Source organism: Pavona decussata, unplaced genomic scaffold, assembly GCF_977016875.1.
Source record: "Pavona decussata unplaced genomic scaffold, jaPavDecu1.1 SCAFFOLD_163, whole genome shotgun sequence".
NCBI classification, from domain to species: Eukaryota; Metazoa; Cnidaria; class Anthozoa; order Scleractinia; family Agariciidae; genus Pavona; species Pavona decussata.
The window spans coordinates 118,530-143,751 of NW_028145574.1; the positions used below are offsets into that span (position 1 = coordinate 118,530).

The following is a 25,222-nucleotide window of genomic DNA, read 5'->3' on the forward strand; positions in this document are numbered from 1 at the left end:
CCGATACTGACAGAGTTATCTTGAGGGCATTGTGTACCTGAGCTGAAATGCCAATAAGAAGAAGCCAAGTAGCATCTTTGTTTGTCCTGTAATTTATTATCTGACATCCAGCAAGACTTGAATGACGGTCAAACATCTTGTATGGCTGAGAGTCACCTGTTGGCACAACAACAAAAAATGTTCACACATGAATGTGGATTCATCTAGTCAATTAGTATTCTAATAGGTGTGCAATTCAACATACAGACTCACAAATGCACTGATGTACAGTTAAATCACACTGATAAAGTAAAACACATCAAATATTTTATCTGGATGATCGATGTTTACCCTAAAATAACTAATCATTGTTTGGACTTCAGTATGAAACAAGCACCTTCACTATTAAGGGAAAGCTCCTCCCATCTTTGACAGAAAATCACTGGTTACACATCATATCAGTGATGGTGGACAATGATATAAATAGTGTGGAGTCAGTATATGAAGAAATAAAGCCAGATGTTTCTTTTAAAAGGATAATGTACGGTTAAAAGATGTTTGACAAAAAATGTTGCCATTAAGCCATAACAACTTTTGCTTTTTTTAAAAGTAAACCTCTCACTTTTACCATTATGCCAATTTGAATTTCAAATTTATACACAGCATATAATCTATTATATCTTGTCACATGGAATATGACAATTCAAAATATACAATGAAATTACTGGCAGCTTGGTGTGTTTTAGATAAAGATCTACCAAATGTCCATTCACTGTACCTTCCATCGACCAGTGATAGACAGTAGTTTCTGTAACCAATGCAAGTGTGTTGACATTGATCCATTTCCAGAACGTGACATCTTCCACCATAGTATGTGCTTTCATTTTGCTTTTCATTTCAATATTGAAGATCTGAAGTGTTCTTCCAGCTGTATCAGAAAAGAGACATTGAAGGTAACATTGAAGGTAACAACTTTATCCATTAGACAAAACATACATACGTAATACATACATACATACATACATACGTACGTACATACATACATACATAGTTTATTCAAGATGTAAGCCTTTAGAAGTTACAAAAAGACATATTGAAAGGGAAGTAAAGAGGTCATCCCAATGTTATGGCAACTTTGCAGTTGCTTACACATAATTATACAATAATTATTTGACTTATACACAGGCTGCACACTTGTATGTAACTCATACTTAACTAATTCAATTTTTGTTGAAGATCAAAAGATCCAAAGAAGATAGGGAAAAGAATGTTCCTGATTGTAAGGTAAACTTGGCTTGTTATACTCATTAGTGTTGGTGTAAGAAGGTTGGTTAATAATACAGAACACCTACCTTTAAGTGCAATGACTCTTGATTTTGGATTCATTATGGCAGAGTCAGCAGAAATTGGCCTTCTGGTTGGATTATTAGCATCAGCCAAGTCAATGATGACTACCTGGGCAGTCTCTCCAACTTTTTCTCGCACACAGATAAATTTGTCAGACTCCATTGTGAGAGTGGAGAAGCCAATATTGGCGGCATTGATGCCAACACTTTGCAGCTGAAATGGCAAAATTATTCTTTTACTTCATGTACATAACAGTAGCATTGATTTCTAATATGCTACTTGATTTATTTAGACATGTTAAGACAAATGATGAGGTAGCAATGGGTTTGAATTTTTTAAAGCTGTTTCATTTTTATTTTACTTTCTCTCAGATTCCTCACCATAGCCTTAAACAAGGAAAATAAAATTTGATTTGATCTTGACTGATCATTCAATACAAATCTTCGCAGATTCTGGCTCCCTCCCCTCCCACCATCTTGGTGTAAGGGTGCAGGCCAGGTAAGAATATTTTGGTTAGGTAAGTGTGATTTTCCACTGAATTCCTTTCTGTGTGCAATGCCTGTTGGCTGTCTGCTGCAGGGGTGGTTCCCGCTTGAAGGGTTGTCAGGGATACCTCCATGCCCTGCCAGCTGGACTACATCAGGTTACGGCCAATACTTCAGGCACCAGTCCCTAAGCTCATCTATTGGCAATGAGTTTAAACAAGGTTTCAAGCACAAATTTAAATCACAAAAGCAATAACAATGACCCTTTTAATTGATAAACATACTCAACCCCCTTGTGTAACCACTTTGCCTCTCTGTATACACCTACTTATGACCCCACTCACACTTGGTGTCTATGATGGCATAGCTATGCACTAACTGATGCATAATTGGATTGCCTATTTTACCATTCTGTTAATTTAAGGCTTCAGCAACAGTAAAATTATTCGTAGCCCCACAAATCATGCACATGACTAGCACCGTGTCCAAGTACTATACTAGGAGGAAGAGATCTGCTCAACCTTGATGAAATTCAGAAATTTGAATTTATTAAACTTGCAATTTTACAAAGAACTGCACTGCACATAAATACATTATTACAAATACAAATACATTGTCTGCACAATTTTTAATTCTTAAATTGTAATACTTCCTGGAGTTTAAATCACAAGTGTACAAAAGTTGACATTTTTGCTAAATTTGTATGGCAAAATTCAGTCAATATTATGAACTTGTTTTGACAAGGAAGAACGTTCCATACTCCCATGGGTTTAATCAGCAATATGTCAGGTGTTTTGCAAAACATGAACCAGTGCCTTGTGCTTTAAGAATTTATGGAATTGGTTTCACATAGAGGAAAGGAGTTGTCTTCTGTCTCGAAGCAAGTTAAATGCAGGCCTGGTACAAGTTCAGACATCAAACTGGATTGAACTATAAGCCAACAACCCAGTTAGAAACAAATCAATCTTTGCTCAGACAAATTCATGTGTCATCAGTGAGGTTTACTGGAACACAGTACAAGAAAACACAAATAATTTGAGCAGTGAGTAATTTAATTTCTTGTTGTTTATCCCTTTACTGGCTTGTTAGCCTTTTGCTAAATAGCAAAATAATTCACTGTACATGTATGTCATCAACAAGTTCAGTAATAAATATTTAAATATGTGCAATCCATTCAGAACACACCAGTGAAAATTGACTGAAAGCGCCTTTTATTTCTCATTGTTTGAGTGTGTACTGAGTTTGTAAAAGAAAAAAATCAACTCAGCCATTGCATGCAACACTCCCGGTAAAACTAAATGTGCTATGGTGCATGTGATACACAATCAAATATAATTTAGACTCTTTTGAGATGTAATTAAAATTTTGCAGTGATGGCTGTAGGAGTTATCATTCAGAGAGTCTAAAACACAATGAAATAATCTATGATACATTCTACTTCTAATATTTAACAATGCAGTGCTAACCACAAATTGTGCCATTTATGGCAATTCATGATGATGCCCTTGGTAGATTTTTTGACTGAATGCATATAGGTGTTCAAAAAATTGCCAGCATATTTTGGATTAGGATGGATCAGCATCCTCTAAAACCATGATGATTTACCTACTTTGGCAAAGCAGGAGAAAAAAATGATTTAAAGCTTGTCAAATGATTGATTGAAACAAACCAAACTTCATACACATTGTCACATTTGATGTGGTTTACATGTGGTGTGCTGGCATCATGCTTGAAAGTTACAAACTCTGGCCCAGACCCTTTGTACAAAGTTAATTTAGTATATTTTCAAAGATGTATTGCTATGTATAGAACTACAATCAAATTTTGAAGTATTTTTTAGTGGATCTATGGTTTCTAATCGTAACAGTTTATATGCAGTTGCCCAAATATCCCTCTACGTAAAGCAATTACATTTCACAAACACAATCAGGTGAAACACTGCATGGGTGAAAGGACTGTCTTGGATCAAAAGTATTTTATAAAGCTTGTACGTCGCAACATCAAAAGCTGTAGATATTGGTCCACCATCTATCCAGTTGCTAAACCTCATAATGATCTTCCCAACAGATGATGAATATTTTATCTAACAGTTTTACAGCGAGAATTGAAAGCCGATTTGTAAAGGGTCCGATAAATATGAGATTACTTGTTTTGAAAGTTCAGTTCGCGCGATCACCGCGTTGAGCAGTAAACAACTATATCATGAGGTGTTAACACGTTTTCAACGTTCAAATGAAATTCAAAATACGAGAACTCAAGGCATGAGGAACCACGAGCTTCACAAATATGACCTGAGTCAATTTTGACCTTCTGCTCGCGGAACGATCGAATTCCTCTATCCCGCTTTGAAGGTTCTGGTACAAACCAAGAACAACCAGTCAAGTACGACCATGTATTCTCCTCTCTCATCCCACAAAAAAGGTGCAAAATGTTATTTTGAATAAAAGAAGCTTAACTGTCGTTCGATGCAGTGTCACGGAAACATGCGCTTGAAAGTGTGAAAGAACATAAAGAACAAGCCAGAGCAACTAACCTGGAGATGTTCTTGAAACCGAATGGGTAAAAGCTGTGCCATTTTCACTCAGTTCGTTAACCAAACCTACAAATAGGATGTGAGCCACTCAAAGGGGCCAACAGCCACCGCCAAAAAGTAGAATAAATGTACAAAAAGAAGTATGTGATCAGTGCTTGGTACAAACGAACATGGACGACTCGTTGGCAGCCGGTGTGGTCATTGGAACGAGGCTGAGGAGGGAGGTGCCACGTGAGAATAAGCCTTCCTGTATGTCACGTGCTAGGGAGCACTTTTTTCTCTGGGGGAGTATACAGAGGCCGACCACCGCAGGCCGTCGACGATAGTATGTTTTTATTTTTTTTTACCAATGATAAAAAGGTTCACATCTTTATTATTTCATTGGATACTTTTACGGTCAGTGCACTTCTGTTCCAAAGCGTATCGACAAATAGGGTTGCCCAAAATAGTGTACACAAATTAATTCAGTAATACGAGGTGTGGGGGACAGGGGGATTTACGGTCTCTATTGCTGTGTCGGTGTCGTATGATATTTCTGTTTTGAGGTTTTTTTGTCGCAGTATTGCAGTTTCGGCCATCCCCCAATGTCCCCCTCTATTATATTTGGGTCGAAGTAGACTACTCTCGCGCTCTTGCTAAATTTTGAAAACACCGAATGGGATAACCGGGGGATTTCTAATCAGTGAAGCTCCTTCACCTTGCTAAAGTCTCACAAAAATCAGTGATACACTGGTAGACAAAATGAACGAAAAGTTAAAAGAAAAAAAAAACAACTAACGGGCTATATTTTTGGCTTATTAGATCTTTCACAGATCCCATGGCGTATACCTGTAGCATTTTCGTTTCCGGATCCTTGCATTTTATTCTTTATAAATAGACAAATTATCGCTGCCTGAACCTTTCAAAAACTCACTTCATGCTTTTCAAAACTGGGCAATAAGATAAAATTAGAGTCCCTCAAAGGCCATGAATATCTCACAAAGTATGAACACACGAAATTTCCAGGGATAATAATAGTGATGAACAGTTGAAGTGGATTGAACCCGGAGTACACTGTGTGAGGCATATTTCATGATAATATTTTGTTGGCTCTGACTTGGGAAAGATTTATAAATTATTATCAGTAACATGCGACCAAACAAAAGACTCCCCCACCCCCCACCCCCCCCCCCCCACACACACACACACACACACACACACACACACAAGCCCCTGGTCAAAACAAATAAACATAAAAAATTTAGTATGTAGTTTTAATGCCGAAAGAAACGCCCCCTCCCGAAAGTAACGTTAATTTTTTACCTTTCTATTAAATCCCGAAAGTAACGGCCGCCAGGAGAGGAACAATCTCCCCGAAAGTAACGGTCTCTCCAAAATCACTACTCATTGAGACCCCCATTGACAATGAATTGTGTCGATTGCGTTATTATTTTAAAATCACTACAGTGATGCCAGTGTACATGCCTTTTATTGTTTTGCGCAAATCTCGCAGAGATACAAGGCCGTAGGTGATTTTAGCCACTTTCCGTCAGGACTTGTACAAAACCTGAGAAACGTATAAACCTTAAAGTACAAACACACAGTTTTATGCAAAAAAGATATATATTTATTACGTAAGAGCTGAACTCCATATCGATTCATCGGCTGAAAAGGTATGTGTCATTATTACCAAGCAGGATCAACTCCTGACTACACTGCTCCATCAAGCGTTTACCGTTTCATCTATAGAGCAATTGTTGAAGGTGTAATTTTAGCGATGCGTCGACAATACGTGAAAATAACGAAATTAAAACCAATGCGAAAATGAAAGGACACGGGTGGCCATCCAAAACATTTCCCATCACTGACACTGCGGTCGACTGGGAATGAGCTGTGAGGAAAGAGGTTCGCAATGTTTGATGGGAATATTTGTCACGCGTGTGGTTTTCTCAGATGAAGGTAATCATCAATTGCTGAGGGCTCAGAAAAGAAGTGCAGGATATCAACATTTCAAACGATATTTGATGGCAACGGATGCTTCCATGGCTTAGATGATGAGCTGAAATGTCCTATGAACCGCCAGTTCTTTCAAGGAAACTCGGCTTTGGCGATGCAAAGGCTCCCGAAAGCAACAGTAGATTTATACAATCACGACTTGTCCAAGGAGAGAAGCCAGGCATGTATAATGCATATTTGCAGTTCGTAAACAGGCTAAATCTCGGGATTTCAAGAAATTAATGTATAACTGCTGAAGTTTTTTAATGTTTTTTCTTTCTGTTATTAGCGAATGGTCTAACGAGATCATTACCCCTACCAGACGACAATGTCCAGCGACAAGACTTCAAACTTCTCATAGATCCCGCCATAAAGAAAGGGCATGCGAAAATCTATCGATACAATGGAGTATTTCCAGGGGTAAGATTGTTAACTGGGGTTAAAACTGTTGTGATCTGTCTCGTTATTGTTAACAAAACTTTTTAAAATTTGTTTATTGTACTTCCTTTCAGCAACCACCGGTTATCCCTAAGGACCCTCGCTCCAGGAGAACTCGAATATGGACTCTCAACAAAGCCGACTTACCCGTTCCTAATTTCAAGGTTTGCCCAACTTTGATTTTACCAAACATAAATTCTTAGAAGAGTTTAGAACGCTTTTATAGTCGATTGAACATTTACAACTTATTTATCGATATGGTAATTGTCTGTATTGGTTAGCCAATTAGTGGATTACCATCCCATAAATCTCAGCGTTGTTTTTGGTGATTCCCTCAAAAGGTGGACAAGTGGTACGTTGGAATTCCTCCACAACGTGAAGTTCACTTTTCAGGATTGAACGACAATGTGGACAAGAAATTTCTTGAGGGGATGTGCGAACGTTTTGGAAAAATAGATGCCATCAAAATATACTTCGACCCTCAAACGAAGAAACATACCGGAAAGGGACGTGTGACATTTGCCACTACTTCTGCTGCTAAAATGGCAGTTTCAAAATTGGATCACACTTCTGTCATGGGGAATATTATAAAGACCCACATCGAATCAAACACCAAAGGTAAGCTGTTGTTTATATTGATTTTATCAACGCATAATATAAAAGGTGGAGAGATTTTTGCAGAACGTGTGACAAACAGGATGTTGCGTCAATGATGTTTTAAACGAAAGTTGTACCAGACATTACCAGGCTCCAAACGGTCAATTAGTCGTAGAAGCCGCACGGTTGGAATTCCATTTTAGTTTAGTTTAGCAACTTGTCATTGATTTTGCTCTATTAAGTTTGTCATGTGAGTTATCATTGTTCTATGTTTTTATGTAGTCCGACATAGTTATTTACACCATCTAATTTCATTATTGCATGATTGTTTTGTTTTATAATTAGATGCTTATAACATCCAGCAGTATCAATAATTAATAAATATCGTGATCTTCTTAAAAATTGTGATCCATTTGCTGCTTTCTCAACCATATAATAATCAATACCAATTAATTGGTTGATATTGGAAATCAATAAAAATCAGTCTTCTTTTTGAGTGAGAATTGATTATTGATTTATATCATTGATTTTCTTTGATAGACATTTGATTCAATTGATTTTTCGGGGTGTTAAAATTTTGCCTAGAATTTGATGGGTTGAGAGAGATTTTAAAGGATTTTGGAGTTAAAGTCAGTGGTCCTAACATTGCTTATTATTCCAGAAAATATTTTCATCAATTTCCTGTTTGCAATAAAAGAACAGCCGTATGCTATTAAAAGTTTCTAACAGATGGTCAAGGCTGTCATTTAGTTTTTAGCCACATGTGGCCTTAAGCTTCTCATCTGTAACACTCTTGTTAATTTCTGAGTAAAGTGATCCTTTGACCATCAAGATCAGCCGTAACATCAAGGTTCTTTCAAGGGTATTCAGCTGTAGCATATGATAAGGTGCCATGGCATGGGAGTTTTGGTGGATCAGCTTACTTAAATAATTTGCTTTGGTCACTCGCAATTTCTTCAGGGTTCGTACAGGTCCTGAAAATCCTGGAAAGTTCTTTAATTTGAGTTTAGCATTTTCCAGGACTTGAAAGTTCTTGAAAATGGTAGGAGGTCCTGGAAAATCCTGGAAATCTGTAAACTCAAGTAATAAAGTTTTCTTGAAAGACATTGAGGAGCAGTCGTATGGGAAGATCCACCAACTTAAAAAATACTTAATGTGGGCCCTGGAAAAAACTTTCTGAGGCCTGAAAAAGTCCTGGAACTTTATTTCTGGAAAAAGGGTACGAACCTTGTTTCTTTGGTTAGACTTTCAGGGATTTGTTAAGGTACGTGTATTGAATGTAATCTTGTACCCAGAGTCTTTAGGCTCTTTGGCCAGCGGTTAGTCACCAGGAAAGAATCTGAGGAACTGGAATTTTATTACCGCAGGATTTCTGCGGTAAAACAATGTAAGCTGTTTATGGGGCAACCAATCAAAAAAAAAAAATTCAAATTCCTCAGAGTCTCTCCTGGTGACCAACCGAGATTGTATTGAATGTGGCTTTATTCCTACCTCCCTGCCTCTTTTAAATCCATGTGGCCTCCTCCCTAGCATATTTATATTTTGTGTTTAGGAAAAAACATCTAAGTTCCAAATTTTCCTACAAATGTCACGGTTAGTTGAAAGGCTGCCCCATTTCCCATTTTAGGTTATTTTTAGTTTTTGCTCAGATTTGCCTAAGTCTTTTTTCTATGTAGCCTAAAGTTTATTCTCAAACATCCTACTGTCATTTTGGTGAGTATTCTGTGGATAAGGAGAAGTGTTTTCTTAAAAACTCCTGCTGATTCACTACCCTTTTTGTTTCTGGTCACAAAGGTTACCAAGTGTACTTTCCATGGATTTTTTCAAAAATGGAGACTGAAACAGGCTGAAAAAATATGGGGCAATGTTTTGGGGATAGATAATGGGCTACATACAAAAAGTGGGGCAAATCTGAGTAAAAAAAAAACCACCCAAATTATCTGAAATTATGGTGATAACTGCTTTGCCCCCTCCAATACTTGAAACACCCTAGACTGTTCACTCAAGTTTGCATAATTTCTTTGTTTTGTTTAGGGGCTGAAGTTTATGGTAGACATCGTGGATCGGAGCATCCTCCAACAAGGCGAAACTCAGGTCAAGAGGCCAGTTTGAGCACTTCTTCTGTCGTGCCACACTTACCCACACCATCTCCATCCATAATGTCACAATCATCTTCTACAGATGGCTCTGTACTGTCACCTTCACTGTTATTGATGAAAAGTCCTGCTTCATCAGTGCGCCTCCCATCTGACATATGGGGAACATCTCTAAATAGTTCATGGGATAAGACAGCTGTGGGTGTTGACAAGTTATCTCAAAGTGGATCAACCTTTATGTCTCCTCAAAGTGTATCATCTGCACAGTCTACATTTGAGCCAGTGTCTCCACCACATAACGTCCAAAAGAGTGACGAGCCACCACCCCCACCTCCACCAATCTCCAAGCCACCACCTCCACCAGTGGAGAGAGAGCCCCCACCATTACCCCCTAATGAGAAACTTGGTCTACCATCTTCATGCATAAATTACGAAGACATATCTCCTGATCCAGTGTTCTCTCCTGTAGAGGAAGAAAAATTGTTATCAACTGAAAAAGGAAAGGATGACATGAAAACAGTAACTAAGATTGTTGAGACCTGTCTAAGGGATTCTAAGCATAGTGCATCCCCTCCTAGCAAAAGTCATTCACCTCGCATCAACAAAAATGAGAGTTATGCGAAATGGGAAAAAAGGAAACAGGTTGAACGAGAGGAGAAGTATCGGGAAAAAAACAGGGATCCTGATCGGCACAGTGCAGATACTGATAGGGATGTTAGCTGTAAAGATGATCGAAGGCTTGACAAGCATGGAGACTACAGACATAAACGAGATGGGCATTTAGATAAAAGGGACTATTACAGATGGGATGATTATGACAGGAACAGAACTGGAGGTCGCTGGGACAAGGATGATTACAAATACAGGAAAGATAGGCATAGTACAAGTCCTAGATGGGGAGATGATTGCAGATGGTCAGATCACAGAGAGTCACAGACTAGGGATCCTAGATTGAGGGATAAAGATAGTGAGAGCAATAGTGGAAAAGACCTACATAGTAAGAATGCAAGACTGAATGAAAGAGGAAAGGAAAGGCAAGGTGGGGAAGATGGGTACAGTCGAGACCCAAGATTAAGAGCAAAAAATCTGGAAACCACTGATATTCACACTAGAACTAAGAAAGCAAAGGATTGGCATGATGAAGGAGGAAGTTTAGACTCAAAAGATGTCAGTAAAAGTGATCCAAAAGTAACGGATAGTGAAAACCAACATTCAAGTAAGGTTGGTGAGAGTAATTTTTGTAACTCTAAAAGCCAAGATCCCAGACTACAAGGAAAGGATAATGAAGAAAAAAGTATTTATCATGGCCAAAAGTATCATAACACCACAGATCAACCAAAGAAAAACACAGAAACCAAGGATAAAGATCATGAGTGTACATCCAATTCAGCAGAACTTGAACATGACACTACTGTTATTAGTGCAGCAGAGATTATTTCATCTGTGGTAGCTGGCACTTCACTAGGTGAAACAACTGCAAAAAATCGATATTCTGAGGATGCCTACACAGTTGGAGTAGAGTCTTGTTCTGATGAGGAGCCTTTGCCTCCTGGTGATGAGCGTGATGTTGCTCATGAAGTGCAGTTGGACATCACTCGAAGTAAAATCAAAGCTGCACAGAATGCTGTGAAAAAACGAAAACTTTCTGAGACTGCCTTTCAAGATGAAAAGAAGAATGGTGGACCTAAATCTAAGAAGATACAAATAGTCCTTAAAAGTGTCCAGCTCAATTCAGCAGAAAGTGAACAGACCTCTTCAGTTAGCTTAGATAATCTACCAAAGGATGAGGACCCTGATGGTGGCTGGAACAACATGTCACCTGAAGTAGCTGCAGATGTTGCTGTGCAGTGTGAAGAAGCAGACGTAAGTCCTTGCAGATTGAAAAACTTGCCACTTACTGAAGACATCTCACCCTGCAATTCACCTGCTGTTGAGACTGCAAGTCTTACGGAATGCTGCAGCGCAGAGAGTTCCAAAGAGCCACCTTCTGTTGATCTTTATTCTGACATTGAAGGGAATGAAGATGACAATGTTGGTGACATAAACAATGACGATAATGATGATGCCATGTCATTGTCTTCCATCAGTTCAAATGAAGACACGTTAGAAGTAAATGAACCTGAAAGCAAATCTTTACCAAAGCCAGAGAGTATTTCTGTTCCACCTCCAAGTGTTGTTTTCCCACCATATCCACCACCAATTTTCAATCCCAGTATACCACCCCCTCCCTTCTTTAATCCAAGGGTACCCCCTCCTCCCCTGGTACCCGTCACTGTTCCTCCTCCACCCCTTCCAGCACATCCATCAGTACCTCCACCTCCTACCATCCGACCATCTTTACCAGCAAGACCCATTCTACCCCCAACGGTACCTCCCCCTGCTGTCCCAGTCCAACTTCCATCCATCCCTCATCCCATTATAAGTGGTTCTTCAGGATTTTATGACCCAAGAGTTACACCTCAGTTTTCTAGTGCTGCTTACTCTAAAAGTGGAGGTTATGGCTACCAAAAACAAGAGCAGAAGAAGCCTTGGAGAGCTGTAATTATTGATGAGGTTTATAGGAACATTTGTGGTGAGCTGGATACAGTGCTTAAAAGAGACATCTTTAAGAAGCTTGTCGAGGCATCTGCTTTTAAAGCTTTGGAGTCATGGTGGGATAACAAGACTAAGCCAAAGGTAGGCTTAATCAATTTAGGGGGGATGACTTGTAGGTGTGTTTATTGTATGTGTCTTCTGCAGGATTTGTTGTTTGCATCATGCAAAACATAATATGCAGCACTTGTTATTCAGTGTTATCTGTCTGCACTTACAAAATCCTAAGACATTTTATATTTCCGGCGAGACAATCAAGACAAGACATGTAATTATCCCTGTCTTTGAGCATGATTTCAGGTATAGTGCCTTTGGACAGGTTTGTACTTGAATAACCTGCAATCAGCCCTTCCACTTCCAAAAAGTGTTAATTGTGGTTCAATGTTTGTCTTTCCAGAAGTATCAAGTTCTACTATGTGACCTCAGTAAAAAAAAGAGCAGATTTTTCTACTTTATCCAGAAACCATGATAATTTGTTTCATAAATTTAAATGTCTTATGCCTGTTGCTTATTCCACTCTGAACAATCTCTTTTATTAATATTGGGTAAATTACGACAAACTATGTGTCCCATGCATCCCCCCTTTGCAGAGACATGAGAGATCAACTAACATTATTTTGATTGACTCAGACAATCTGAACCTTACCAACAATTCAAAAAGCTGTAGCTTCCTGGTAGGCTGTATTTAAACAGAGATGAGTGAACATTTGAAGGTACCTTTAGAATTTCTCCAAAAATGCTGCTTTGGTTTACGGACGGGTTATTATGTTAGAAATGTAGTTCTGTGGATAGTTCGATAACTAAAAGCTTGAATTTAACAAATTAACTTATGACTTTTGCTGAAGATTCTAGAAACAAAAACAAAAGAAGATCTGCAGCATGGTTGATTTGCTTTTGTTCGGCTTAAAGAGAGAAAAAAAAGAAAATTTAGTGGGTTCATAATTAAGCTAATTGGCTAAATTTGAGGCCTTAAATCACAACATAAATATGGAACTACTCACATAATAACAAGCTTGTATACCAAGTAAGATCAAATTGTGAGAAAATTGGATTCTAAAACCAAATGATCACTTACACACTTTTTTTAGTCGGCCGTTCACTTGATTGACTTGTTTAAAACAGCTCTGAGGCAATATAAATGTCACAAACAATTCAAAAATCACTAGTTTTCTGTCCAATCTGTACTTTTGCACGAGTGATACTGCCTTACCCTGCAGGCCGCACCAATAAAACATAAGCTCTGACTTAAAATTTTGCCATGTACTGTCATTCATCAATAGACTGTCTCACAAACAACTGGAACTACCTCAAGAAACCTTCCAGTGTGCCCAAATCCAGCCACTGTTGGCCTTCCATCAAACTTGGGAACTGGAACTTCCACAATTGGGCCTAGTCCTTTTGAGAGATCCCCCAGCATGCTGCTTGGGTTGCGTGCTTCACTTCCTAAGTTACCCTCGTTTAAAGTGAAGCGTGCACCAGAACACAACAAAGCTGAGAGGGTTGACAGTTTAACAAGAAAGCGTAGCAACACTGAATCCTCAGACTTGCCCGAGAGAGAACTTAAAAAACAGATCATGGAAGAAACAGACCTAGAAATGGAAACAGACTTGGAGAGCAGCTCTGGATGGCGACCTCACACAAATAGTAGGTTGGAAGAGGGAGAACGAAGTCAGTCACCATGGCAACAACTTGATGACAGTATGGATGTGGCTCCACGAGCTACAATAGTGAGGAGTACTGATAGTAAGTGTTGAGATCCTCTTACTTATTAACATATTTTCCTTTTATGGCCTTGGGTGAATAGCCATGAAGGATTGTACATTGCATTACACTGGATTAATGTTTTTGATCTGTATTTGTTAGAAATACTTGCTGTGTGAAGAATGGTACTAGTGCTGCCAATAATTCCAGGGAAAGTGTATTCAATCTTTACCCCACAGCATGACAGAGGGTGGGAAACATATCCTCATGAAGGTGCTCTGTGATATTTGCCCATGGGGCTGTCAAGAATTAGAGAGCAACTAAAATGAGGCTAAATCATGTAGTCTCATGTGTTCACTCTTCTTTGTTTACAGCTGATGAACGTCGACCCAGTACAGGTTCATCACTGTATCATAAGGTGTATTCAAGTAGTAGCAGTGAATCAGGGAGTGGTGAAAGTGAGTCCGAAGATGATGAGGATGATGAGGAGGAAGAGAGCGAGGAAGGAAGCGATGAAGAAAGTGAAAGTGAAAGTGAAAGTGATGATGAGAGTGAATCAGAATGTGAGAAAGATGAAGAACAAGAGGGACAACACGAGGACAAACTGATAGCCATTAAAATGGAGGCTGAAAAGCAAATTGAAAGGGATCAGGAAATAACACCAGTTGTTGTTGAAAAAGAACAAGGTGAGTTTATTTTGAAATGATGTTCTTGTTTTGCATTCTTTGTGAATGCTCATTCCATATCAGGGGTGCAACCTGTTTGTAAGAATATTACGAAAGGGATTCAACATTTATGAATTAAGGTTGCATTCTTACCTCTTTCATGGCAGAAGCATCAATTAAGAATTGGACGAAAAGATACATTTAACCTTGTCAAAAAAGGAACATGCTTGTATTTTGACAAATACTTAATGGGTATCTAAAAACATTGCAGAGTGTAGACATGGCACATTAGGGACTGACCTGGTCACCAAAAATTATTGAGGGGTTCAGTTGGAGCAGAAAGGGGTCGATTATCAGATTGTAATTCCTTGGAGAGGGGCTGGGTTGTGTACTAAATGGATACTAAAATGCTGCATTCTCTTACCTCTAATTAACAAATCGACAGCAGTTTTCTATGGTCTATACTCTTATAGACCATAAAATGACGTCAAAAAATGTTCAAAACTCAAGTGGAACCACGAGCCGCAGGCGAGTGGTTTCACTGCCAAGTTTTGGACATTTTATGGCGTCATTTTATGGTCTATAAGAGTAAAGACCATAGAAAACTGCCGTCGATTTGTTTTTTACAATAACATGGAAAAAGTACGAGCGGAATTGGCTAATTTTTTCTTTGAGAAAGCACGCGCATTACATCTGACGTCACTTTTATTGTCTGTACTCTTATAGACAATAGCTACGAGCCAATCAGCGCGCGGGAATTTGGACAGTTATTGTAAAAAACAACATAGTATGCTTTATGAAAGAAAGCAATTTTACAGATACAAACACTGTGGTAGTTCCCTTTAATACCTAGCCTACTGGTAATGTCTGTCATTAATATATGGGGCTGAATGTCCAACATTGTTAAGTTTTATGCAACTGAAACCAGTTAATGCTAAGCCAGTAACAGTTTAAGGTGGCTTACAACGGTTTCCAGCGCTTCCTAGCACTTATAATTTGATGTGTCATTACTGTCACTCTTTATCAGTTGATCCTACAGTAATGGTATCAAACAAATTTCCAAACATTGCTAAACAACTTATGGTCATTTTTCCAAGTTGAGAGGTTCCCATAGCAGCAAATATAACCTGTTAAAAAACAGCTCTAATTTTAGCTTAAGTGATTATAACTCAAAACGAGCTCAGCAACCCCCAATTTTATTATCAAATTGTGATCAGCATAACACGACACAACGTTTTGCAAAGTTTAAAAATATTGTAGCCAGGAGGTGTTCAGAACCACCTTAAATTTTCAAAACTGAATAAAATGTTTCCAAATTGTTCTATTTATTGAGCTTCAGTTGTCATCACTTCCTGCATGCTCTTTGCATTCATTTCGAGCTAGAAGGGTTAAATACTGTAGGCTACACCATAGTAGATTTATTGACCGCAACCAATTATTTCATTAATAAGGACTGTAAGGGGAGGGGAGGGGGTATTTTAGTTTAGTTTTCAATCTTTTGTGAGGGGTGTGTTATTCAATTTTGTGCAGAGCTGAAGAGGTGTGTTACCCTAACCTGGACATCCCCAAATGCTTCGGCCCACCCCTCCTACGCTCAGCAGTCTAACACTTGGCAGTCTATGGGATTTCTCTTCATCGTGGTAACACAGAAACCCACAAAACTTTACAACAAATGTTAATCTTCCAAATCGGTGCTCTTAGCTCCTACGAGTCTCCTGTGGATCAGTGGTAGAGCGTCCAAACTAGTAATCGGAAGGTCTTAGGTTTGACTCCTGATAGGAGCACTCGGATTTATTTTTTCCGAGTATGCCTGTGTCACTTTCTGGAATAATACATCATCCTCATTTATTTACTAAGCTGGAAATATACCATCACATTTATTTCATAACACCCTTATAATAAAAGTAAGACCGTTTATTAAAATACACTTCGCAGTCTGAAGACTGAATTGCGTGTACAAATAATTAAATTGTATGAGACTGAAGACATAATATATACAAATTAGTAAACGTAAAAGCCAAACAGACCGAAACAATATAAGATATCATGTGTCTTTTACTTTCCTAAAAGACACATGACTGCATAATACAACCTTCATTGCCACAAAACTATATTGTATTGAAAGTCTAGACTGGCTAGTTTGACCAGAGCTATAGGTTTGATATTTTCCTTTGTTGTAAGACTTCATAGATTAGATTCCAGTCTTAAGTAGTAACATGGTATTGAAAGGATTCATTCTTTGTATTTGTTTCGGTCTGTTTGGCTTTGTGTTGTTAGTGAACTAACCAACTGTTCTCATTTTAAGTTTTTTTTTTTAGAAAAAATTCTGAGATATGTCCAGAATGACTGCCAACAAGACAGAATGCTCCGTTATGATAAGCATCCCACCCCACCCCTTATCCTCACCAAACACAAATAAATCTATAAAAAATGGAGACATATGAAAATGACAAATGTCTGTGCCTAACATATAAATGGGTGTAAGTGATAGAGTGATTTTAAGAGAGCAAAATTAGATCAGAATACTTTTGTGTGGTTTTATCCCACAACAGTGTCGAGACGAAGTCTGTCATCATGGTCATGCTTTGTCTTGCCAGATTTCAGTGGCATTATCTAAATGTTTACTCTGAGAAAATAAGCCACCGCCTAGTTAAGGTACCAGCTGGGCCACTGAAAGAAGCACAGCTTACATCAGACGGCAAGTGCTGTACAGGACTTATTTTTATAGAGTTGACATGCATTTTATTTTTCGTTATCTAGCTGATGATGCGGAGGAATTCTCTACTGAGGTTTCAGTTGGTTCACCAAGTTCCAAATGGAATGACATGATAGAGGCTGCAAGCCAGCAACCTGACAAAACAATAGAGATGACAACTGTGTCTGAAAAGATAAACTGTCAACATGCTCCACCGGTGGAGACATTTCATTCTTTCCACATTGCTAACATTGTACCTGATTTGTTTAAAAACAAAACTGGACCACTTGAAGATGAAAAGGATTCATCTGAAAATGAAATGGAAATAAGAAACAAACATGATGAACCTAGCATTGACATGGATATTGAGAATCTTGGCCAAGATTCTAAAAGTACTGAGGACAGTCACAATACTCCAAGTACAAAACTGGAAGAACCGGTGGAGAAAATGTACCATAAGGGTATTGTGAGCACGGCCATGTTTGGTTTCCAGGATAAAGAGGATGTTCAGTCTTTAAGTCTTGATATTCTGTCTGAGGAGAAAGCAAACACTGAATCAGATAACTTTGATGGCACGTTTGACAAAAGAATGCCAATTTTGTCTCCAGGAAAGCCTTTGGCGGTGTCTCTTATCGAGCTAGATCATTCATATGGTTTGGCGGCTCCATTGGAACTAGAACCTGTGTTAGCGTCAGTGGAAGAATCTGAAGTATTTGACAACGACAGTAAGGAGCCACCCCTCCCTGGTGACAGACAGTTGACTGAGTCACCAGTGGTTGATGTAATAACTGTTGATTCTGTGGTATCCAGTCTTCATGTGCCTGAACTCAGTCCACCTAAACCCCAGTTTCCTGTTAGGTCATTTGAGAGTGATGATGAACTGGTTTACGAGTTTCATCGTCTGGGGATTGATGCAGAGGACTGTTATTACATGAAAGTTGGCTTTGACCAGCTTCAGCAGGTCGGATCAGAGTCTGTTGTTGATGCCCACTGGAGTAGTCATCCACATATCCTTTTAATTACTATATAATGTACTATTTAGAACAAGGGTAGCTGGGATTTTTGTCATACAAGAGGAACAAACGTTTTACACATAAATTGTTATAAGTCATTTTAAGTCTGCATGGTTGTTAAGGCAGCAAGAAAAAACACGGAAACAAGTCATAGAAAGAGCTGAAAGACAGAACCATCCCACTCCCTCTCAATTCAAATGCCCCAATGTTTTATCCGATTCTCTGCGCTTCGTTTGTGATAAAAACGGAATCTTGTCCCTGATCGTATAGGTTTTAACTGCAAATGAAGCCGCGCAAAGCAACGGATAAAGCATTGGGACAACGTTTCCCGAAAGAATTGAAGGCTACATGCAAATCTGAGCCAAAACAACAAAAAGCGATCAAAAAGGACGGTAAGTCGGTTATACGGCGACCCCTTCAATTCCACCAACCGAACAATACATCAGTTTGCGAGAAATGGAGGAATAACGAACATGCTTCTACCCTGTTTGTTACCTAAGTAGGGTCCACCTCATCCACCGTGTGCATTGATTATTTTGAAAAAGTAAATTGGGCTCCAAAATTGCTGTGTTCCTTAGATTACTGAACCTTTGGAAGGCACTCTGAAGGCAACTTTGCTTCGTAGTTAAGGACGGTGCCTACTGATACCGAAGTATTTTTGCGCGGTTTATGGCTATGCGGGAAAAGCAGATCTTAGCAAGGGCTACTGAAATCCAAAAAGAAAATTGAGGGTAACCACGCATTTTTTAGAGATAATTAAGCAACAATTTATTCTAAAAAACACTAAATTACAAAGAAATGTATGGCGTTTCTTTTCCAAATTGAAGCTTTATTATCTCTAAGAAAATGCACGGTTACCCCCAATTTTCTTTTTGGATACCAAAAGCACTTGGTAAGTTCTGCTTTCCCCGAACAGTTTTAAACCGCGCAAAAATTTCTCTGTGTTAGTAACCACCACCTATAGGAAACCCGAGGATCACGAGATGCGCAGAACGTATGCGCAGTAACAATAGTAGGCACCGTCCTTAATGTCCATGAAAAACTTTGGGTAGACAGACCAAATGGCGAACAGAGTGGAAATGTGGCTGTGCCGCTGACGCTATCCTCCCGCGGCTGACCTAAAAGAGAGCTTGCTCGCAGGCAAGAATGATAGTAGAATAATGTGCCTTAGAACTAGAAGATTTGTCATGTGGGATCAATGTTTCCTTTTGCCCTTAACTGATTCCACCGACAGCTCAAGCTGCGTCAAAGTTGCGGCGTAAACAGAAAACAGAGCATGGTGTCCGTGTGCACGTGACTGGATGTGCCAGAGCTGAAGGATTTTACCGGATTGACTTAAAGGAAAAGGCCAAGTACCTCCAGTCCCAGCGGCGGCAGCTGCAGTGTCAGGCTAATGTCACTGAACAACAACAGGTACGGTATTAACTAAACTGCATTCAGTGAGTTAAATTGATAATCGGCCGTAGCTCTAAAACGCTGGTTCGTTAAAGCATCTTTTGGTTGGAATTCTAGCTTTAAAGGGGCATCCTGGTTGAATGCAACAGATTTGAAGGCTTTTGGCGTGTCCTTCGTACAGTGCACAGCTTTGTTTTGGTGTAGCCTACAGCCGACTAAACGGCAAATAACCGACTTTTACCCAAATGCCTTAGAATCTTAATTGTACCTACGAATTTCGGGGTATCTTTTATATTGGTGTGTGAACAACCCAGTTCACAAGTCTATTTGAATACTATAGGATGTAAGAATTTCAACACACAACCTTTTTTGTTCCCTAGATATGTAAAGCGGTCCAACATTGCTTCAGTAGGTTTGTAATGATGTCTACGCCCTTGTAGAAAAAGGAGGGTTGAGTAGTTTAAGAGGAACTGAAAAAAATAAAGTTATGAAGCGACATTTCTTGCATATTTTTTGTTTAACATGCGCCATTTAATTCAATGAAAATATTCCTTAGTGTTTTCACATTTATTTGTCTGCATAAATTTTGGTTGTACCGTGCGTAGTAGGCGAAGTTGGGGGAGGGGTGGGTAGGCGACTGGCGGGGTTGGTGACTAGAGAATGTGAGTGGGGGTTTCAGTTAGTAAAATTTACTTAAAAAGAGTAATCTAACATACGTTCCGCTTATTCTTATTCCGGAATACGATCAATCGAACGCAACCTAAGTGTGCTTAGTAAATGGGACACACAAAGGCAGTGCCGACAGTTATAGTGGTTGAGTGACCAGATTACATATGCTACGGTGTTGATTTTATTTCTAATCATCAGAAAACCGACGGCAATAAGGCCAAACAGCAGTCACGTGACCACAGAGCGATTCAAAGAAGACTACAATCAGCAGTGTGTAATGAGGAATTTGGTGACTTGCTAAAATTCAATCAACTCATGGTAAGTCATTCATGCTCGTTTCTGGGTCCTTGTACTGTTTTGGCTTGGGATAGAGTACACAACTGGAATTCTGAGTAGTCATACAATGTAGGCAGTCACAATGCAGGCAAAAAATAACTATAGTGTAAGATTATTCATGTTCAGGCCATCCGTGATACCGAATACCTTGGATTATTGATTTATCACTAAAGGAGTAATAGTTGATAGCCACTGAAGGTGGTGGATGCTTGTCTTGACCGAGTCACACTAGCATTTTAAAGTTACCCGTGGCATTCATCAAAGCCCTTCCTTTGTCCTTTTTTTCCGTCTGCCTGTTTGTCGGTTTGTCTTTCATTCTTTCTTTGCCCCACTTCCTGGCTCATGTACATAGGATTTGTATAGAAACACAGCCTCTACTGTGCTATGTATCTGCGGTCGGGTCCATAGGACAGCGAAGGGGTACAGTAAAACTCTCGCAATGGCTGTTCATAGAGAGCCAGTTGTTTAAAAATATGCCAATGTACGACATACTCGAACTTATTGTGTTGATACCTTTCGCGGTTCGAGAGAATTGGAAATTGGCGTGTTGTTGTAAACTGTACACAGTACACTTAATGAGAACAATAAATTTAGGTAAAAAAACTACGAAAATGCGGTATATATTGTTGCATGAGGACAAGTTTGGTTACTGTTAATGATGAACGTTTAAAAACATTCAATTCTGGGTTTGAAAGGTTGTGTGTATCCTTTATGTCGTTAATTGCCGCACATGTAGCCATGAAGTGTGCAAGAAAGAGAAAGCTGTTTTTCTAAAGACTGGTTGCGTGTTTCTGTTTTCATACTCGAGAAAGATTTTTTCAAAGAGCGTAACGTGGAGCACAAATATGCTAGAATTAATTGAATCCTGCTTAAAATAGTTCTTGCACGCAATTCATATGATGCCTGTGTTGCATTTCTAGGAGAACCTAGAACCTGAATGTTAGTGCTCTGGAATTAGTTTCCCTTACAGTTTCTTTTGATTTGTAGGTGCGTAAAAAGCAGCTTCGATTTGCCAAGTCGGGTATTCATGACTGGGGTCTGTTTGCGATGGAATCCATAGCAGCGGATGAGATGGTTACTGAGTATGTTGGAGAGGTGATCAGACAGCCTATGGCCGATATTCGTGAGCGCCGTTATGAGGAGATGGGCATTGGTTCTAGTTACTTGTTTAGAGTGGATCAGGAGACTATTATTGATGCGACCACTAAAGGAAACTTGGCGCGTTTTATCAATCACAGTTGTGATGTAAGTAATTCTTAAAATAAACTCTTTAGTCGTGGTATGGAACTAGATTTAAATCCCCAAAGCGATTTCCTCGAAATACGTGTTTACGTGGGAGGAAGGACAGAAGGAATACAAATTGAATACAACAATAATGCACCGATTACAAGGAAATACGTTCTTCGTGTGCGTTACTCTCGAAGTGGCAATTTCATCCCAACATCTAGTTTGGGAAGTTCACGTTTGTAAGTTATTTTCATAACATGCAACAAAAGATGATTGCTAGGCAATAATTACACCGGCCTTAGGTAAAACGCCACCATGGTCGCCTTGATACGCGCGGACGAGAAATAAACGGTAGTGTCAAATGAAGATCCGTCATGTTTTCAATTATAATCAGAAAGCTGAGGGATCTCTAAAATTAAAGTGAGTGGGGAAGTAAATTTCTCATTCCTGGTAAAGTAAAATTACCATAAAATTTCATATTCCTGGTAAAAAGATGTCACTGTAACCTACATATTTTTTTGTTTATGATTTTCACTCTCGGCTTTTTCCTGTGCGATACACCTTGTTGAGTAGTAGTTATCTGTTTTCAAATAACCATGAATGCATGCTATGTTATGTTGTTTGAGATTGAAACAAATGTTATTCTGTCTGTCTCTCTGTTTCTCTTCAGCCCAACTGCTATGCCAAGATAGTCACGTTAGAGAATGCCAAGAAAATTGTCATCTATTCCAAGAGAGATATCGAAGTCAACGAAGAAATAACGTACGATTACAAATTCCCGATCGAGGACGAAAAAATACCTTGTTTATGTGGAGTGCCACAATGCAGGGGCACCTTGAATTAACCTTAAGCTTATAAATATTGTTTGTAAAATATATAAATTATATTTATGTATGGAGTTTTTAAAAATGAAAGAGGTTTTGCTGGAGTATTTTGGACACAAATTAGTGGAGTTACAGTTCTCGCGTTTTCATATTCTTGTTGTCAACTCTTTTCTTTCCTGAGTGCCAGAGGCGTTTCTCGTGCGCGGCGATACACGAACTTAAACTTGCACTGCTTGGATCTAAGGATAACTGTTTACTAAATCTCTTCAAGAACGTTTTATTAACACAAAAGAGGTTAATGTCATGAGCACGTGTTTTGTCATTAAGGATTATTCACTTAGAGAGATTACCGTACCATGTTACTAACTTGACGTCATTCCTCAAGCACGGTGCCTCCTTTTCCTACTGCGCATACGTTCTGCGCATCACGGGATGGTTTAAGGAAGGCGTTATGACTTAGCGTGAAAAGAAGATCTTAGCAAGGGCTATTTAAATCCGAAGAAAATTGGGGGTAACAACGAAAAATGCGCGGTTACCCTAATTTAGGTTTGGATTTCATTAACCGTTGCTTAAGTCTGCTATTCCCGCATAGCCACATAAAACTTGGACAACATAGTTCTGTATTAAGAGGCACCGTTCTTAAATTGATGATGCAAGGTTTTTAACGTGTTGCTTTGCCATTGCACAGTAAAAATCAAACTTGTACCCACTCAGACCCGTCTCAGTGATGTTTGCAGTTGTCACTAGTTAAGAAGATATCACACCTGCAATTTTCACCAAGTTCTTACCATGTAACAGTTGAGGATTATAAAGTAGTTACCGGCTTTGTCTGAATAGTAATAGCTTCGTGCAGCCGCCGGCATACTGTTAAAGGGCAAAATGGAGAAAGCAAACACGGAAACAAAACGCACGAGATCTGTGTTAGGCGTCAGTCCCCTTCGTTATTCTCTTGACCAACCTAGTAACTGCCGTACTTTTATTTTCACATTCGGTTTCTCAGTTTTGTTCGTTTCCCCGTCGTGAGTTCGTGGACTATCAAGGTTTAATGTACGTTGGGTTGCCTTTGACCACTTTCACCCGCAGCATTATGTCTACCATAGTCCTAATCTATTATTATCATTCCTTGTTTGAGAGCATTCTTCTGAAAAATTGAATTGACTTTATTTTTCCAGACCCTGGTAAATTCCTTTTCATGATATACCATCCTTACATGCCAAAACTGCGTCATAAGAAGGGACTTCACCGAGTTCCTTTTCCTGAAGTCCCTCGCTCAGTTAAAGCGCAATCTGTTGAATTTCCATTGTGACCAGCAAATAAGATGGGTAATCGGGGAACTCTGTTCCTTAGAGAAGTTCACGGAAAGTGCTCATTACATTACCAAGATTGATCAAATCTACATATCATGAAAGGTGTTAGTTACCTGAATAATGCACGCGCCAATGTAAAACGCGTCCAGTACATTGCTGAGTTTTACGGGCCTGTGTTTCTTGAACTTAGATTTCTCACCCAAACTCGTAGGCCCCGAAATTTTGTTTTTATTTTCAACGGAATTACTCCGGGCGTAGCAACCGAGTCAAGTATTACGGGGGGTGACAACTCTAACAAACTCTGTTTGAGCAATACTAGGTCTTAACCTTAGTCGTCCCGGAAATTTGGATCATCCTCCCGAATTTCTGGGATACATCTCCTTTGATGTCCCGATTTTTTTCTGCAATGTCCCGGAATTATAGGGTGTTTCCCGGAAAATTTTTCAAGTGTCCCGATCCCCGGAAAAATGTTGAGTTAAACTTCTCAATCACTGTGTATTGGTCTTTGATTTTAATTGTTAACTTTAAGGAGTGGTCAAAAAGTGTAGGGTGGGGTGGGCCGGGGCAGAGAGGGGGGTGGGTGGTAAAGGGTGGGTCATGCAATTTTCAGCTACCCATGGGGGTGGGTCATTCTACTTTTTAAGAGGAATAGGCACACAACCAACGTTCAGTAGAAAATGAAAGCAGCATTCAAGCTTTCTCTGAGAAGTATGCAGTAGATCAAGACCTTGTAGTCATACATCCATAACCTTGCGTGCCTTAACATGATGAAAAAGAAGAGAGAAAGAGAAAGAAGGGAGAGTAACTTGACCTATGAGGATGTGGAGTGGGGAAACTCCTCTGTAATTAAGGATTTGCTGAGAATGCAAAGAGTTTCTGTCCTTAATCTGTATATCGAACGTCACAATCCGACAACCGAAGAGAAATTAACGAAAAAGAAAAACAAAAGAAGGAAAAAAGAAAAAGAAGCTTGACTAAGTGCCAGCTCACATTCAGTTATCAGCAGCCATATGCAGTGTATCCACTGGCAAAGACACAAGTGGCCCTGAATCGAGTGTCAGCAGCTCAGAAGCAAGTGAAGACTGTGTTCTGCAGAGAGTTGGGAGTGATACCTCGGATAATGACAATAATTATTTCCCTCTCGCAAACTGGCTTCCAGCAGTTGGAGTGACAGTGATAACGATGTAACGTTAAGCGTACTTCCCTAAACTTAATTCCTCACGAAGCGAGACCGGACGCCGAAGGTTATGATTCCTTGGATTGCATTGCAACCAAAAACAAAACATGTTTAATAGGGGGTGGGTCATGCAATTTTCAACCTTCTTTTAGGGGTGGGTCAGTCAGTTTTG

General features: G+C 39.3%; 2 protein-coding genes across 2 annotated transcripts in view; one reads left to right on the forward strand and one right to left on the reverse strand.

The window, feature by feature from the left end:
• Nucleotides 1-4,531, reverse strand: part of LOC146464459 (clathrin heavy chain 1-like) — a 31,111-nt gene extending 26,580 nt beyond the window's left edge. The window contains exons 1-4 of the mRNA XM_085129757.1: nucleotides 4,345-4,531; nucleotides 1,332-1,539; nucleotides 758-907; nucleotides 38-156 (exon numbers count right to left, since the gene is read on the reverse strand). Coding sequence (XP_084985883.1) covers nucleotides 38-156; nucleotides 758-907; nucleotides 1,332-1,539; nucleotides 4,345-4,386 — 519 coding nt within the window. The 5' untranslated portion in view covers nucleotides 4,387-4,531. The remainder of the gene's footprint in view (nucleotides 1-37; nucleotides 157-757; nucleotides 908-1,331; nucleotides 1,540-4,344) is intronic.
• A 1,714-nt stretch (nucleotides 4,532-6,245) lies between these two features.
• LOC146464460 (uncharacterized) lies at nucleotides 6,246-23,279 on the forward strand. The gene is made up of 12 exons (XM_085129686.1): nucleotides 6,246-6,499; nucleotides 6,608-6,738; nucleotides 6,831-6,920; nucleotides 7,098-7,374; nucleotides 9,388-12,125; nucleotides 13,322-13,784; nucleotides 14,117-14,428; nucleotides 17,168-18,104; nucleotides 19,339-19,528; nucleotides 20,378-20,497; nucleotides 21,503-21,760; nucleotides 22,413-23,279. The coding sequence occupies exons 1-12, from the start codon at nucleotides 6,388-6,390 to the stop codon at nucleotides 22,584-22,586; spliced, it is 5,802 nt and encodes a 1,933-aa protein (XP_084985812.1). The 5' UTR covers nucleotides 6,246-6,387; the 3' UTR covers nucleotides 22,587-23,279.
• Nucleotides 23,280-25,222: the final 1,943 nt, after the last annotated feature.